Below are 16,116 nucleotides of genomic sequence, written 5' to 3'. Positions count from 1 at the left end.
AGGAATGCAGCGGAACCACATGCAGGACTCATTGATTTCTTCATCAAAAGAAACCAACTTTCTGTCAAGTGTCTCCAAAGTGAAGGCTTTACCAGAAATCTGTAGGAAAGTATTTTTTAAATTACCATCTAAACCTTTTTATAGTAATATAAATTAGCCATTTTTTTAAAAATAATTTGTATACATTTGAGACTATTTATAATAACCACCGAGTGCTTAAGTTTAAAGAGAATCTACGGTTGAGTAAAAAATTAGTTGTCCATGTCAAAATGAAGTTCTTAATCAAAATAAGTCAGAGTTCCTCTGAGCTCTACCTTCTAATTCCATTGGGTTCTTGCTGTCTTGATAAGCTGTCAAAGTAAAAAAGAGAATCTACGGTTGAGTAAAAAATGAGTTGTCCATGTCTAACTGGACTATTCCTCTTTGTCTGAACAATTTAATCTATAACCCACACCCTCTTACCTGCTCACTTATTCCTATAGCAACGTGGCCCACCTTGACCTGCCTGTGTTCTCGGATCCTGAGACACTCGCCCTGGACGTTCTCTATCCAGATGTCCACGCCTGATGAGAAATACTTCTTTATAAACCACCTCAAAATGCAGCAAAAGAAAACTCCAGCCATCATACCATCGAAGCAGTGTGAGGGAAGCTGGTTCTCCACCAACCACTGCAGGTGCCCCCCTGTTTGGCTGTTGCAGGAGGAAAAGACTCCGGAGCTGAGGTCGTCAGACGAATGTTCAGAGTCCTGACAACAGATGAACCAGGAAAACAATATAAAGAAATTTATATATCTATATATGTATATTAATTTGTCTCTACATATAAGGAAATAATTGTCTGCAGTTTGAACCCACCTTCTCTGAGGCATCTATCTGTGCAGTATCTGAGCAGCTGAAACAAGATGGTGGATCATCTCGAGGTTCAGGGGAGGGGGTCTGGAACACGGTGCCCTGGGGGACATCTAATGAGAGACAACATATTTATCTTGGCATTTCTCTTTCCAAGTCAATCTTTACCAGAGGCTAAGCCATGGCCCACTTATTGTCCCACTTATTCTCCTACTGTAGATCATTAAATTAATTTGTGATCTATGTTTCAGAGGTAGGTGTGATAAATGGAAGTATTCCTGTGTGTTTTGATAAATTTGAAGTTGTGCACTTACCATCTCTGAGGTATTCCAGCTCGGCCTCTGATCTCCATGGACTGTCGTTTGTCTGTCGCCCCTTCCGAAGTAAAGGAAAAAGACCTCGAAGAGCATGAAGATACTCTGTATATCCAGAGGAGTGCCAATCTTCCTCTTCCTCCTCTTCCTCTTCTTGGCCCTCCTCTTCCCAGTCCCCCTCATATTCCCTATCGGTTTTCAGCCACCTCTCCTGCATGAGTTCCTCCTCTCCCATGTACATGTCAATGTCTGATTCAGAGTCAGTGTCCCGGTCCTTTTCATCTGCAGTGTAGTCGTCTCGGAGTGACCTTGGCTTTGAGTCCAACTCTGTCCCCACTTCAGAAATGTGGTCTAAGTCTTCCTCCTTGTCATTGCTGTCCTCCTCCACTGCTGTAGTTCTCCAGGGGCTTACCCAGTGCATCTTGGCTCCTGTTGCTGTATTTGGAGTGGGACCAAAGGATAAAGAGCAGGGCGTGTCTACAGTCTGTGTCTTTTTGCTCTGATGAAGAGTCTCAAAGGCAGCAGTCATTGACAGGGGGCTCAGTCCTCCAACTGAGGACATAAAAGATTCTCTTTAAGTACCAATGCATCATGGGATTATTCCACTTTATCAAAGCTATTGATAGTCTGAACCAGAATATAAGTAGCAGGTGAGTCAAAATCAAATCTTTTTTCACCTGCTCTCAGGGCCTGCATGGTTTTCCTTCTCAGCTCTTTAGCCGATGCTCGTCTATCAGGCTCCTTCTGGAGCCCAGCTCTAAACACTTGGGCTGTGAAGTTGTTACAGGTGGAGGGCACCTCCCACAGAGGTGGAGGTTTATTGACAATCTGAGCAGAAATGTGAATATTTGGCAATCAAAACATTTGTTCTAACTCTGTTGACAGAAACATGATTATTAAACCAACATGACCTTACCTGAAGACATAGAGGATGTGAATAGTAACGTATCCAAGGATGACAGCCATTCAGCATGTGCAGCAGCATGCAGCAGCTGCTCCACACATCGGCTTTGGCACAGAGTTGATCCCCTCGAGCCACCTCTGGAGCCATGTGGGTCTGTGTGCCGGGGATCGCAACACCTACATGAAGATTTTAGCTGGTGTTCATTTGTGAACTTCAGGAGCTTTTTCTGGGAATTTCATTATTTTAGTATATTCCAGCTACTAAGACATGGTTTATTTGACAAGACATTTCTGTTTTTGGTCCTGGTAAATTTTGTGTGTGTCTCTGATTTTGATGTTGCAATGCTAAATATCAAACATATCAGCAAAAGGAGAACCAAAGATTTTTCAAAATCATCTTCTGTTTAGAAGCACAATTTGTTTTTGTCTGTAGTTTAATGGGTAAAAAGTTTTAATTGTTTTTTACTCTTACTGTTCTCTTCTTTATCAACATTCACTCTCAATTGGATGATTAAATTGTATTAACTGTGTCGTGGTGCATTGTGGACCTGTCACAATCAACTCACCCCTGAAAGCCTTGTTGCTGCGTCCACTGCTGTCTAACGTCTCTGAGAGACCAAAGTCACAGAGGAATGTGTCTCTGCAGTCTGCAGACAGCAACACGTTGTCAACTGGAATAAAATCAACACACATGATTCAGAGAGACAGCTTGTTTTCATTCGGTGCTCTTTATGAAGAAATCAGGCGCTTGTCACAGTGTCACAGAGATGGGAGCAAAGCTCTGCAGCTTCTGATGGAACATCTCCTCAAATGCCCTTTTGTCTTTGGCTACCCATAGATGGCTTCTCTAACAATAAAGCACACTGAGATTCTAACTTTACGCCACTGCTGGGTTTTAGGGTTGTGGACTTAGCGAACATGCTCGCAATAAACTTAGAGCACAATACAGGGGCTTAATTTGTGCAAACACCCGCTAGAACAATCCTCTGTGAAGGGATTACTGAGGATTTTGTGATGAGGTGCCGCACCAGGATTAGTACACAGAAGCAGAGCACCAGCCAAAGGCTAGAAGAATATGAAAAGTTTGTCAATACCCTGACAGTTACTGAGAGCCAGTTACAGACTGCACTGCTATTCACTGATAGCACTGGCTGATATATTTACATAAAACACATTCAAATTATACCAAAACAGGCTGTAGACCAGACAATGGAAAACAAAATAATGGAGTTCATCATTTAAATCAGTAAACTCTAGTTGATGAAGAAATCTGTACTCCTCCTTGTCCCTGACACAGTTTGTCTTCTCATTTTTAGTACTTGTACTACAAAAATTATAGACTTAAGATGAAATGAACACTGCTAGTGTTAAAGTGGAATACCTTTGATATCCAGGTGAATGATGCTTCTATTGTGTAAGTGTTCTAGTGCCCCCAGCGTTTGAAGTAGGTAGTGCAAGGCCAAATCCTCAGGAAAGGACTTCATGTCCTTTAGGAGCTGAGCCAAACAAGCTGCAGAGGTTTTCAACAGGCATCAACTTTGTTTAATTAGGCCTATTTTAATTGTCAGCTCCAATTCATTAAAAATGCAATTGAAATATTTGACATACAAATACTATACATACCAGGCTTTAAGTCCATAAACAGCACAATGTTGGGTCCCTCCCTCACCGCCCCAAAGAGCTCCACCACTCGAGGAGAGTTGAGGGCACTCCAGGTGCTCACCTCCTCACAGCTGAAATGACTGAGTGGAATCTGACATCATTGGACATGATATTGTTTTAACTCGTTTCTGAGTTCAAGCACAGAATATTACGCTCCAAAGTCATGGCCGTGACTGAGTTTGACAATTTGTCCCACACTTTATTGACTCACCCTCTTGGCAGCACATTTGAATCCTGTCCTTTTGTCCTGAACACAGAAGACATCGCCATATGATCCGTTCTGAATGTGGTGGAGAATGCTGTATTCTTCTCCCTCCCTGTACTGACAGCCTCTGGGCTGGAGTTGCTGGAAAAGAAATAAACAACAAAATATCACAGAGGCATAGGAAAACACAGATTCATCACTGCAAATCCTAGCATATTGACATAACACTCAATAATGTTCTTAGTAATGTATGTTGGCCACCAGAAGTGTATGGTGTGTTAGTATGTTGGCCACCAGAAGTGTATGGTGTTGTGTTAACTTGAATGGATGCTGCTTCCCCTTGTTTATTTCCCTTTTTTCTTTCAGGAGTGGGAATGTCTGAAATATATCCCGTGGGTGGCAGAGAGTAAAAGGTAGAAACTGTAGTTATCTTACATGATGAAATATGAGTCCTTCGTTGTGGGCCATGTTGTGTGTCCAGTCTTCAAGAGTGTCTTTTATCAAATCTTCAAGCAGTGGTGACGCACAGAGTTTCGGCATCTTTGTCACTCTGCCTCCTACTGCATTTAAGACCTCACCAGTGTCACTCGGGTCGTCAGAGTTATAATCCCAGTCAACATGACTCAAGTTAAACCCAGACACGTGCATCAGGTCAAAGTTTGAATCTGAAACATTGGCTTCAACTCCAAGCCTCTCTGGTGTTTGTGTGTCGTCCTCTGCACAGCAGGACGAGTCTGAGTCACCGTCATGAGTGCAGATGGACTCCGAGGTCTGGTCCAGACCACAATCAAAGTCTGAGCCTGTTCTGTCCTCAGAACTGGACGTTTCATCTGACATTATTGATCTACACAGATCTTCTGAAGGCGACACATCCTCTGATTCTCTGACAAAGTCACCCAACTCAGCACAGCTACAGCCTTCATCACAGGTGGAGGAGTGTGTGTCTCTGTGGCAGCAGGAGCAAAGGACTGAGTCAGTAAATTGGGGAGGAGGCGGGATGAGCTCAGCAGATGATGCCGCCGCCACGTTTTCAGCGTCTGCTGATTTGAGCCAGTCAATCTCCTGCACCCACAGACCACAGATGACAGGAGGTTCTCCTCCCTCCTCCGGGCTCTGCCTGGTTCGTGCTTTTCTGCGCTGTTTTCTCTGCCAGTGGTAGTGAGAGCGTTTGGTGGACACATCAAAATCTTCATCCTCTGTGTCACTTATGAACGCTGACTCCTTGCTGACAGACCTGAAATGTAGGAGATTTATTCAGCAAACAGATATTTTTAGCATCAGATGTGACGTTTCAGGGACAGCAAGACAGAGGCTGCTCAGATCATCAGGCTGAATTATTTTTTCTCTCAGTGACTAACTAATCTGTCGCCATGTGGATCTTCCAAGGTGAAGATGCTTCAACTACCTCATAATGGTTTCCTACATTATGGTGACAAAGTCCATCGTGCACCCTTATCTGTAGCTACAGTAGTTGTTCCTGCAGCTTCAGATACTAAGTGCTCAGTCATTACTTTAGGAGCAGACAGGCTACATAATGATATATACAGTATAATGATGATGATGATGGCCATATTTATGACTATTTTGTTATGAGATGTTCACACAGCCTGGCAAAATAAAATTCTATTGAGAACCTGATAACATGTATATTTTATCTGTACAAACCACTGTATGAGTTGCTGCCACCTAGTGACTGGAGACTTGTTATCATTCACGCATTACAGCAGTTGTACACTTATGTCCAGCGTGCCATATTCCACTGGAAGCCCCCTCTGACACCTCACTACGCCCCCCATGGGGGTCCGCCCCACTATTTGAGAAGTACTGCTGTACAGTCTGATTTGAATGGGATATATTTCAGTACCTGAGTTTTTTGAGCTGCTGACTCCTTGAGAAGGGGCCTTGAGTGATGGTGGGACTGAACTCTTGAAAGTCTTCTCCTGCGGTGGTGAAGAAATTTGGGGTTTTCATAAAGGTGTGGATACATAAATACAGAGCGAGAATAAATATGAATTGTTCTCACTCTCAGCCTGGGCCACTATAGACACACAGGGATTCTCCTCTGACTCCTCACGTCCCTGTGTGACCATGTGTTTGGCCGTGCCATGCTGCATCACTCGGCCCAGGTGTGGGGTGATGGCCTGGACCAGTGATTCCTTCTCCTCTTCGCAGCCCTGGTTGTTCTCCTCCTTGCTCAGGAACGTAAGCTCAGATCCCCCTGATACAATGATGAAAGGTGTGTTGGAGTTAAAAACCCGTGGTATGGCCATTTCTCCGTCAGTGTGGCTGTGCATCTGATTTGTGGGAACTGTAGAAAAAACAACAACAAACATGAGTCCAACATTAATCCAGCAGTTGGCACAGTAGTTTGTATGGCTGAGCCCACACACAGCCCATCTGTACCACTGAAAACAACTGGGAAGCGATTCAAGCAAAGGTTTAACCACTAGAGGTCAGCAAATACAATGTTTTCGAATCGTAGTAAGCTACTGTAGAAAGAATGGCTTACAGTATCTACGAATCTATTATAGAGCAATAGCTTGACGTTGATCAGGAACATCAAAAGTTCAACCAAGAAGATACAATAATGGAAAACTTAAAATTAAAACACACTGCGCCGGGAAACCAAAACAAAATACAGCAAATATACATACTAAACATGTTATCAAGAGTTTAAAGATACTTTTAAGTTGACAATAAATGAACACATTTGCCAAAGGTCAGGGTTAAAGGTGAAAGGATATCAAAAGTACCAAACAAAGTAGCTTCAATTTCACATTGAAAAGCTAAAATAAAGATTTTAAGAGCGTAGTATTTGGCCTTTTAATAACCAACCCATTCAACTACGGTGGTCGGAGCAGCTTTGTCACTGACAGGCATTTTAATGTGGGCTTATTTGCCGAGGTCTTTGGCGTGAATGAACAGACACCAGCAGAGAGCCTGGTGAGGGGAGTATAAATAGAACAGAGAGAGAAGCTGCAGCAGCAGAAGCATGCTTTCCACAGGCCGGGCCAGCTGTCAGAGTCTCTCTGCCTCGAAGCTCTCGGCCATGTTGGCTGCAGACCCCCAGGAATCAAAACACACACACTTCCCGCCCTGAGAGGACAGTGTTGGACAGAAGATGACCCACACACGTCCACCCCTGACCTACAGATGTGTTTCTAAACCAGAGAAATCATAATGAACCTACTAACACTCACAGGTCACACTACATTTGAGAAGAGTTTCCAAAGAAGGTATCTTCTCTGTCACCACTTCAAATGTGTGAGCTTCACCACCAAACACACACACACACACACACACACACACAAACAACAGTTTGACAACACCTAACATTTAAGATCCTGTGTTTACCTCAGAAGAACGATCAAGTGATTGTTTCCTTCCTGTCCGTCACAGGTCAATGATCCCGATGAGCCGAAGACAAGAAGACTGTGTGTGTGTGTGTGTGTGTGTGTGTGTTGGTTTGGTTTGTTTTCTGTGTATATCGGTATCCAAGTGTAACCTACCGGCTTTCTGCCCCCTCACGCTCCGATGATTGGTCCAGCATGTGTGTGTGTTTGAATTATGAGCTCTTACACCTCTGCCCCCCACTCTGCCCCCCACGCCTCCACCCACACACACATACCACTGTCCCAAGGCCTTGGATGGATGCTGCAAATGTCCAGTCAGCCCTGGCACTGAGCTGACACGGTCACTGAGATTAATGAAAAAAAAACAATAAATAAGACATGATGCCTGCCTGAAGTATATACACCTTTATGAGTGGACAGTCTGCATCTAGAATTAAAAAATAATAATTTTCTGTTATTATATTTTTCAGAGGCATTTATGTTTAAATCTCTACAACTTTATCTTGGCTTCCTTTTAGTTATTGTTAGTTCGCTAAAGCTGTCTCTTCTTAATGGGTTTATTTAGTTAGCTACCTGCCAACCTAGCTTTGGTTTGGTTAATCAAGCTAATATCATTATATTTTATTATTTTAATGATTGCCAGGCCTACCTGTAGTCATCAGTAACCTTTATGGTGCTAATCTACTGTCATTCTAACTGTAAATGACATTTCTGTCCCACCTTTATGCTAATGTCATACCTAGCCTTTTAAGTAACGTTAGTTTTTCTGTTACAGCTAACACTTTGGCTACTATTTGGTTGATTTTAGCTATCTTCTGTTCATTTGTTTTCAATTCTAAAATTGTTGCTCTAAACATCCTTATTATTTTGGACAGATTTTTCTTTGTGGTTCCACCAGACTCAGTTTTATAAGGAATCGAGGTAACAGACAGGCCCACCAACTACAATGGCACTGGTAAACTTTTGCCAAATAACAAAAGCTGTAATTCTGTATGCTTGGCAAGAGAAGTTTAGACAGGTTCCTCTGCAGCTGTTTAAGCAACAACACATACACCTGTAACCCCTCACACATCCCACCCAGCCCATCTCCCCCAACACGTCTGCTGTCCCTCTGTGACACGAATGGAATCTGTTCCTATGGGAATTAACAAAATGCCACAAGTGGGAGTGAGTGTGTGTGTGTGTGTGTGTGTGTGTGTGTGTGTAGTCTTTTAGGTTCTGGCTTCCTCTCCCTGGCAACATGTGAATGGGATCAGCCTCTGACCAATAGTGAGGCTGAGGAGAAACGTTTTCTGTCACGTCAAACTTTTTGTCACTTCACTTTTCTCTGCTGTTGGTGGGTCAACTCAGCTATACATAGACCTGAGCGGCTTCAGTGGAGCTGTCAGGTCTCGACACGTCTCCCTCACACATGAGGAGAAACGTGACCAGAGGATGGGGAAAAAAACAGGAACACGAAACAAGTGTGTTCCGCTCCACAAAGAAAATTACAGATTTTCAACAATTCAAAAATTCAAGGCTCAGTATATTTGACCAGACTGGCCAAATTTTACTGTCTTTATTAACGTAGTACCATTCTCTACTACACTGATGAGTCAACATGTGTTGTTGAATCAGAATGATGATGATGATGATGATGAGGAGGATGATGATGATGATGATGATGATGATGAGGATGATGATGATGATGATGGTGAAAGATTTAAAGGCTTATTGTGTGAAGTTTAAGTTGAATTAGTTTTCATGCTGCTTTGCTGTATTTGATCACCTGAAAGTTTCAGTTGTTGTTCCTTTATTTTCAAATTAATGTTATAATACACACACACACACACACACACACACACACATACATTAGCACGCCTTTCCTTCAACTAAGGAGCTGAAAAATAAGGTGTAAAAAAAAAGTTTTTCTTTAGCTTCCGTTTCCAGCCACCAGGTGGCAGTTGAGGTAGGGAAGCGCCTCTCTCAGCCTGGTACTACACTGCTGCCAAAAGTTGACATTAAAGTGGGCCACACACAACCCTACACCCTGATCTCCATCCAACTGTCCTGTGTTTTCCACACGTCGTCATAACAACTTTGCGATGACGAGGTGGAGGCGGGACATTCAGAGGGCGGAGGGTAAGAGAATATGGAGGGTGAAGGCCAGAGGAAGTGTATGCATGTGGAGGGGTGAGTAGGTGTGGGGGTCTTTGGTGATGCATGTCCTGTCAACAGATTATACTCAAGAGATGACATCATTTATTATAATTATCATTACTAGTTTTTATTTTATAAATTATATTTAGCCAATCTTTATGTGTAGGCAAACATTTAGTTAATGCTGGCTTAGTTCAGCATTTTTCCCCTTTTGAACTAATGGTCTGTCATATTTTTAGTTTAATTTTTATCAACCTCTTTAATCATATATAACTACTAAAACCTATGTTATTGTTTGGGTGCTCCTTTCAAACAGCAGAGGGCCAATCGTGCAGACAGAGTGCACTCGGTTGTGCTCTTTTCATTCAGCAGAGGGCGACATCGTGACGACAATGGAAGTACAATACGGCCTTAATTACCTGGATGTTCTTTTGGACTGCCACACTGCCAATAACAACAACAACAACAATAATAATAGATTGGTGATGTTTTAATCCAAAATGTAATATATATATATATTGTGTATGTATGTTTAGGCAAAGAAAGCGTACTAAGACAGTTTGTTTGAAACAAGCAATCATTTGTTTGACAACATGAGTAACTCTGGGCCATTTCTATTTCGTAAAAGTAGTTCTCAGAGAAAAAAAAAAGGCTGCAGACCACTGTATTAAATGCCAGATTCTTAAGTACATATATGGCCATAAATGGTTAATAGTTTTTCCTCTAAATTTAGGGTCAGAAAGGGAAAAAAAGCGAGCCATCACTGCCGTCACTGCTTGATGATTTTATTTATATCAAGATATTCTTTTAAACTAAGACCTCAAGTTCATTTACAGAGACTTAAAATGATAGTTTGCTTAAAATGATTTAAAGTAAAAAAAAAAAAAGACTGATCTTGAATTTTCTTTTTTTTTAAAACTTTTGGCAAGAAATTGTGTGCAAACATAACTGGCATCAGAAAAAGACCTCACCTAAAGTCTTCAATGTGATTGATAAAGGACAACTTCTTGTTTTTATTTGTCACTTAAGCAGTGTTTCACTTATATTAAATAGGAAATTTCCACTTCATTGTCCAAGAAATAAATACTTGTGTAATTTAAACATGATGAGCACCATCTGCACTACAGCTGTAGAAGGCATATCCAGCCTGTTTAGACCTGTTGATTTATATTGTCCAAAATTAACAGCAGTTTAACTCTTCAAACAATTTTTTGAATAGTTTTAAATTAAACAAACAAAAAAAACAACCCAAGTTTATTTTTTACTCCTGGGCATTTCACCCTCAATCATAAAAAACACAATAAATGGAAAAATTAAGTAACACACAAATCAAATTCACAGTTAAACAACAAACCGAACCTTTATGTGGACAACACCTGGTGACAGACCGACAGAAAAAATAAGAATCGCTGGTGTGCTTCGTCAACATTAGGGATGAAACAAGTCTAAAGAACAGTGACAGACAAAAGACAAATGACAAATTATTTAAATTAGCTTTAACTTATTAGTTAAAATGTCTCCATTAAGAAGACATGGAGTTTTCATTGGTTTGTAGACAATAAGAAAAATTTAGCAAACCCCCTTTACATCAGTTCACAAACCTATTTCCAAATGCTGAGCAAAAGAGTCGACTGCCTGTGTTTCAAGTGTGAACGACCGCAGCAGACCACAGTGATCGACAGTTTGTTTTTACAACCATGGTGTATCCCATAATACCCACAAAATGAAAACATCTCCTAAGGTGCAGATATCTCAGTTAAATTAAAGTCCGCGTGGGACAAAGTCTCTCCGTTTATCTCCAAAGAAAGTGTCCCAGCTCAGTTGGTTGCTGTTTATCCTGCTGCAGCTTGCTGTCCTCGAGTCACAGGTGAATCCTGCAGGGCAGCAGTACTTAGAGTCGGAGCAGCAGACGGCCTGAAACAGAGAGAAGATGTAGTGTAGTGATGGATTACTCGTGTGGTTGAAAAAGGAATTGCCCACATCTTGTCATCATTTGATTGTAAACAAAAAAAAAACATAAATAAAGAGGTCAGTGATGAACAGATACCTGAGGGGAGGGGCAGCAGGCCCACCCTGAGGGTGATGTCTTGCAGCACGTTTCGCTCTTAGAGCACTGGAGGTCTCCCGTGCTGTCACATGGTACGCCCACGTCGTCCTCCGAGAACTGGGACTGGGGCTGTACCACTTTGATCTGATGGAGGGTGTGTGTGAGGACGTTCTTGTCCTTCTTGTCACATGTCCCCGTCTTCATGTTGCAGGTGTATCCCTGAGGACAACAGTGCTGGTGGTCTTCACAGCACACCGCCTGCAGAGGAAGGGGAGTCGAGAGTCACAGGGTGTGAGTTGTTCATGTGTGTGCAGGAAACAAAAGTGATGGATTTATATACATTTCTTACTAAATCCTCTTAACCTACTGTAGTTAGGCTAACTGTCTGCTAACACTAGCCACACTCTCATATTTGAGTATCTTCTCACAGGTTACAAACACAGTTCTCCAACACTTGTACAAACCCTTTCTTGGAGGGTCTTCTAAGTGGGTGGACGATGTTCGTACCTTGACCAGAGGGCAGCAGCCCCACTCTCCTGTGGGCAGTTTACAGCAGGTGGTTCCTGCAGCACAGCTGCTCTTGTTGTCACATTTCACATCAGTCACTGAGTCTGGTTCACTGTAAGCACTGAGTTTAGTGAACCAGGGTATGACATGAGGACCCCTGGAGCAGGACCACTTGTGTGGCTCACAGGTGTGACCGTTGGGACAGCAGTGGACTCCATCACTGCAGCAGACAGCCTGAGTGGCAGAAGAGGGGAACATAAGTCAGTGTGGTACGGTTTGTTTTTCTTGGATAAACGTGTTGCAGTCCCGGTCTTACCGTGGGCAGAGGGCAGCAGCCCCACTTCTGGGTCTGTTCCATGAAGCAGCAGGTTGTATCCTTGGGGCAGCTGGTATTGGAGTCACACATTTTCCTGGCAAGCTGAGCTGGAAGTGATACAGCCCGCGTGGGCTCCCTCTGCAGGGCAGGTACTTTCAGCAGCCAGGGCAGAGTCAGACCACCGGGTTTATCACACGTCTGCTGAGCCACGTTACACTTGTAGCCTTTGGGGCAGCAGTGCTCCTGGTCACTGCAGCACACGGCCTGCAAAGAAGAGATTTTATTCAAGAGCAATCAAGTGTACCAGACACTTACGAGCAAACGTGTCTTTCTCGTACGAGATTATTTTCATCAATAAAAAAAGAAACAAAACAAACATTCTCTATCAATGACGTCACGTCTGTCAGTAACAAAGGTTCACAGAACACTGACCTGAGGTAACGGACAACAGGCCCACAGTCCAGAAGTCTTCTTACAGCAGGTCGTGCCCCCTGGACACATGGTTTGTCCGTCACAGTTCTCATTCCCAACCTTAATAGTCAGAGGAGAGAGCTTCTTCATCCAGGAAATTGAAGGAACAAAACCGAAAGGATCCTTACAGGTTTGAGCCTTCAGGTTGCATGTTGTATCATAGGGGCAGCAGTGGATGTGGTCGTCGCAGCACACAGCCTGAGATGGAGACAGGATGTGAAATTTGTCACTGTTTTACTAACTAATTTCTTTTTTTTTTTAATAAAACGGTATGAAAAGCAGAGGTCATTCTTCACCTCAGCCAGAGGACAACAGGCCCACTCTCCCCCCGCGGCCCCGCAGCAGGTGGAGTTCCCAGGACAGGACGTGGTTTCATCGCACTTGTTGTTGTCCGACTGTAAAGAAAAGGCAGGCTCGTTCCTAAGCCAAGGCGTCACTGCGGTGTTGTATGTGGGATCGTCACAGGTGGACGCTGCCAGGTTACAGATGGTGCCGTGGGGACAACAGTGCAAGTGGTCCTCGCAACAGACAGCCTGAAGGGAAGACATGCACAGGAAATTCATCTTCTTTTACACAGAGAGTAGGAGAGAGAGAAAGAGGTAACGTGTCTCTGGCAAACCTCTTAAACATGCAGCTCTACAAAGTCAAACCCTTAGTTCATGCTGGTGTGTTTGATGACACAGTGGTTTTGAATTTACCTCAGGTAAAGGACAACAGCCCCAGTCACCCTGTTTTTTTTTGCAGCAGGTCTTTCCATCTGCACAGGCCACAGATTCATTACAGGGAACAGAAGCATCTGAGAAATAAACAAACAAATCACTGTCAGTCAATAGGTTGATTTCATCTCACCACTGGTTTTACAAAGAGGTGAGATTATACCAGTGTAAAATCTGAACCAGGGTCTTACTGTCTTACAGTCTTCCACTCTCACCTGACAGCTGAGGGAGCACCAGCTCCGTCACAGCAGCATTGACCTCAGAAGCCATGGTGACAGTATTGCCCTGAGTGGACACACAGGTGCTGTGCCGTAGGTCACACATGGTTCCTTCAGGACAGCAGTGCATGTGATCTGAACAGCAGACGGCCTGAAACAGGAGAAAAAGTCATCTCTTTGAATGACGACAGTAAAACAAAGTCATGGATTAAAAAAGTGAGAGTAGGACTTTTTTTTCCCCCTAAACTGTCATTAAAACATATTCAAAATGCACAAGTAAATGGGAAAAGCTTTTCACTGCTACTCACATTAGGCATTGGGCAGCATCCGTACGAGCCGTTGGTCATCTGGCAGCAGGTGGTCTGATCAGGACAGGCCGTCTTCTTGTCTGGACATTTAACTGACAGAGCAGCAGAGTTCGCTGGTCAACACCTGCATGTGTTCTATTCTGATGAATAATAGACTCCTATTCTCTAGTCTACTACAGTGAATAAAAAACTGACATGTTCCAACTGAAGATTTAAAAAAGATAAAGCGTCAGCTGCTTACCATCATTGGGAACAGCTGGGACTTTCTTCAACAGCGGTACTATTGTCTGAGCCGACCTGCAGACGCCACGCTTCACATCACACTCTGTGTGACTGGGGCAGCAGTGGAGTTGATCGCTGCAGCACACAGCCTGGAGGTGAACAGCATAAGGAGCAGAAGAACGTTAGGCAAAAGACATTCAGTACATCGTTCTACTGTACATGTGCTAAATAGACAGACAGACAGAACTGTATTAAACATCATAGACATGGTGGTCAGAGATGTTTGAATAGGATTTGGATAGAACGTGTGTTTTGGCTTCTGTAGCAAACCCTGAAGATTTTACTTGACTGGAACAGAACCCTGCAGCCACAGCAGCCCTTTGTGGAACAGTTACCTCTGTGTACGGGCAGCAGCCATAGTCTCCACTGGTGAGCAGACAGCAGGTATAACTGTCTGGGCAACTGCTTTTACCACCTGGACAGGTCACTGAGACAACACCCTCATCTGTGGAAAACACACACAAACTGTGATTTATCTACAAGGATCTGCGTCTGTGGAACAATTGATTCAAATTATGAGCTCATATTTAATTATATGAGTTAGTTGGTTAATTGCAGTCAAGCACACATTGTCCTACCTGAATTGTCCTTGTTCTGCAGAGCCGGTAGTTTTTCCAACATGGGGAAAGACTCCAATGAGGCAGAGACACACTTTTGTTTCGTTATATCACACGTTGTTGCCTCAGGACAACAGTGGTGTTTATCACCGCAGCAGACAGCCTGTGGAGAGGAACCAACATCATTTATTATTTAGTCACATCGACAGGATTAGGATTGGAACTATCATCAGATACACACAAATAAATAAAAGTTAGACATGTGAAAAATTTGAAATGAGAAAAGTAAAACGTCAATGTTTATAAATATCGGTTAGACATCGATATGTGAAAATCATCATCTCAGGTTAACTACCTTGGGCAGTGGACAACAGCCCCAGTTGCCTCCATGAAGCTGACAACAAGTGCTGTTATCTGGACATGTTGCATCATCTCCTGGACAGACAACCACCTTCAGGCTCTCACTGAGCTGGACCACAGACAGGGAAGGATGAGAGTGAAAGCAGCACAGAAACAAAGATGAGAATTGTGGACTGTTAGTAGTAAAAAAATCCAGTAAAGATAATAGCAAGTGAAAAAGTTCAAAGACAGATGTTATAATTTCAAAAGGCATCCGAGCTAAGACACGTCTCTCAGGGGTCTCCAACAACATTTTACAAAGATGAAAACCTCTGTCTTCTATCTTTTAAACACATCCTTGTACGGAAGACATCCAACATGGACACACCAATATTACCTGAGAGACAGAAAAGGCCTGTTTGGCAGGAAGCCGTCTTAGCCAGGGCAGGGAAACAGTTTTATTAACACACTTTTTATGGACCAAGTCACACAGGGTTCCTTCATAACAGCAGTGGAGGTGGTCTGCACAACATTCTGCCTGTAGATACAAACCAGAAAAAAGATAATCTGGACAGAATTCTAATCATGTTAACGCTGTTAAATTCTCAAACACACTCAGTACAACAAGCTCCTTCTTTTACCGTTGTGAGTCCGTTTTAACTCACATGAGGTAGTGGACAGCACCCGTATCCTCCCACGGTGTTCTTACAGCAGGTGTTTCTGTCTTCACACATGCCTCCATCAGGACAGACCAGCGCTGAGCTGAGGCCCAGCAAAGCCAAAACCAAGATCACCACCTGAAAATCCTGAACAACATGAAGGAAATGATGAAATGATAGGCTATGGCCAAAACACTGTGTGTATAGTGAACTGTTGCCTGCATGACTCTGTTATCATCTTGGTTTTGTTGGGTTTTTTCATGTCAGGGA

General features: G+C 43.1%; 3 protein-coding genes across 5 annotated transcripts in view; all 3 read right to left on the bottom strand.

The window, feature by feature from the left end:
* Positions 1-427: 427 nt before the first annotated feature.
* On the bottom strand, positions 428-3,782 carry LOC103381634 (serine/threonine-protein kinase pakF). The gene is made up of 8 exons (XM_025058057.1): positions 3,691-3,782; positions 3,449-3,577; positions 2,634-2,738; positions 2,081-2,244; positions 1,842-1,992; positions 1,165-1,716; positions 857-963; positions 428-747 (listed from the first exon to the last, which is right to left on the bottom strand). The coding sequence occupies exons 1-8, from the start codon at positions 3,704-3,706 to the stop codon at positions 442-444; spliced, it is 1,530 nt and encodes a 509-aa protein (XP_024913825.1). The 5' UTR covers positions 3,707-3,782; the 3' UTR covers positions 428-441.
* Positions 3,783-3,928: 146 nt separating this feature from the next.
* LOC103381633 (uncharacterized) lies at positions 3,929-7,537 on the bottom strand. 2 transcript variants are annotated; one of them, XM_025058060.1, is made up of 5 exons: positions 7,289-7,537; positions 5,958-6,242; positions 5,799-5,874; positions 4,370-5,168; positions 3,929-4,075 (listed from the first exon to the last, which is right to left on the bottom strand). In XM_025058060.1, exons 2-5 carry the CDS (start codon positions 6,226-6,228, stop codon positions 3,929-3,931), a joined length of 1,293 nt encoding a protein of 430 aa, XP_024913828.1. In that variant the 5' UTR covers positions 6,229-6,242; positions 7,289-7,537. The 2 variants fall into 2 exon arrangements, with proteins under 2 accessions (XP_024913828.1, XP_024913826.1); XM_025058058.1 differs by lacking the exon at positions 7,289-7,537 and having other exon boundaries at positions 5,958-7,203.
* Positions 7,538-10,197: 2,660 nt separating this feature from the next.
* grnb (granulin b) overlaps positions 10,198-16,116 on the bottom strand; it is a 7,035-nt gene continuing 1,116 nt past the window's right edge. The window contains exons 3-17 of one of the 2 annotated variants that reach the window (XM_025057744.1): positions 15,853-15,993; positions 15,585-15,725; positions 15,204-15,317; positions 14,870-15,011; positions 14,627-14,736; positions 14,251-14,380; positions 14,010-14,101; positions 13,699-13,852; positions 13,466-13,563; positions 13,064-13,300; positions 12,729-12,905; positions 12,297-12,560; positions 11,981-12,214; positions 11,474-11,731; positions 10,198-11,340 (exon numbers count right to left, since the gene is read on the bottom strand). In XM_025057744.1, coding sequence (XP_024913512.1) covers positions 11,188-11,340; positions 11,474-11,731; positions 11,981-12,214; positions 12,297-12,560; positions 12,729-12,905; positions 13,064-13,300; positions 13,466-13,563; positions 13,699-13,852; positions 14,010-14,101; positions 14,251-14,380; positions 14,627-14,736; positions 14,870-15,011; positions 15,204-15,317; positions 15,585-15,725; positions 15,853-15,993 — 2,445 coding nt within the window. In that variant the 3' untranslated portion in view covers positions 10,198-11,187. Of the gene's footprint in view, positions 11,341-11,473; positions 11,732-11,980; positions 12,215-12,296; positions 12,561-12,728; positions 12,966-13,063; positions 13,301-13,465; positions 13,564-13,698; positions 13,853-14,009; positions 14,102-14,250; positions 14,381-14,626; positions 14,737-14,869; positions 15,012-15,203; positions 15,318-15,584; positions 15,726-15,852; positions 15,994-16,116 lie in introns of both variants that reach the window. The other variant, XM_008314081.3, reaches the window with a different exon arrangement.

This window comes from Cynoglossus semilaevis, chromosome 8 (genome assembly GCF_000523025.1).
Source record: "Cynoglossus semilaevis isolate Cse_v1.0 chromosome 8, Cse_v1.0, whole genome shotgun sequence".
NCBI lineage: Eukaryota > Metazoa > Chordata > Actinopteri > Pleuronectiformes > Cynoglossidae > Cynoglossus > Cynoglossus semilaevis.
Note: the sequence above shows the minus strand (reverse complement) of the source record. Positions and strands in the feature narration are given on the sequence as shown.

Excerpts from the sequence above, each read along its gene's own strand:
- LOC103381633 (XM_025058058.1), bottom strand. The coding sequence starts at position 6,267 with ATGTTTGTTGTTGTTTTTTCTACAGTTCCCACAAATCAGATGCACAGC. Across the intron at positions 5,169-5,798 it reads CAGCAGCTCAAAAAACTCAG|GTCTGTCAGCAAGGAGTCAG; the intron begins GTACTGAAATAT and ends CCTACATTTCAG. Across the intron at positions 4,076-4,369 it reads AAGGACTCATATTTCATCAT|CAACTCCAGCCCAGAGGCTG; the intron begins GTAAGATAACTA and ends TTTCTTTTCCAG.
- LOC103381634 (XM_025058057.1), bottom strand. Across the intron at positions 2,245-2,633 it reads CAGCAACAAGGCTTTCAGGG|GTGTTGCGATCCCCGGCACA; the intron begins GTGAGTTGATTG and ends ATCTTCATGTAG. Across the intron at positions 1,993-2,080 it reads CACATCCTCTATGTCTTCAG|ATTGTCAATAAACCTCCACC; the intron begins GTAAGGTCATGT and ends ATTTCTGCTCAG.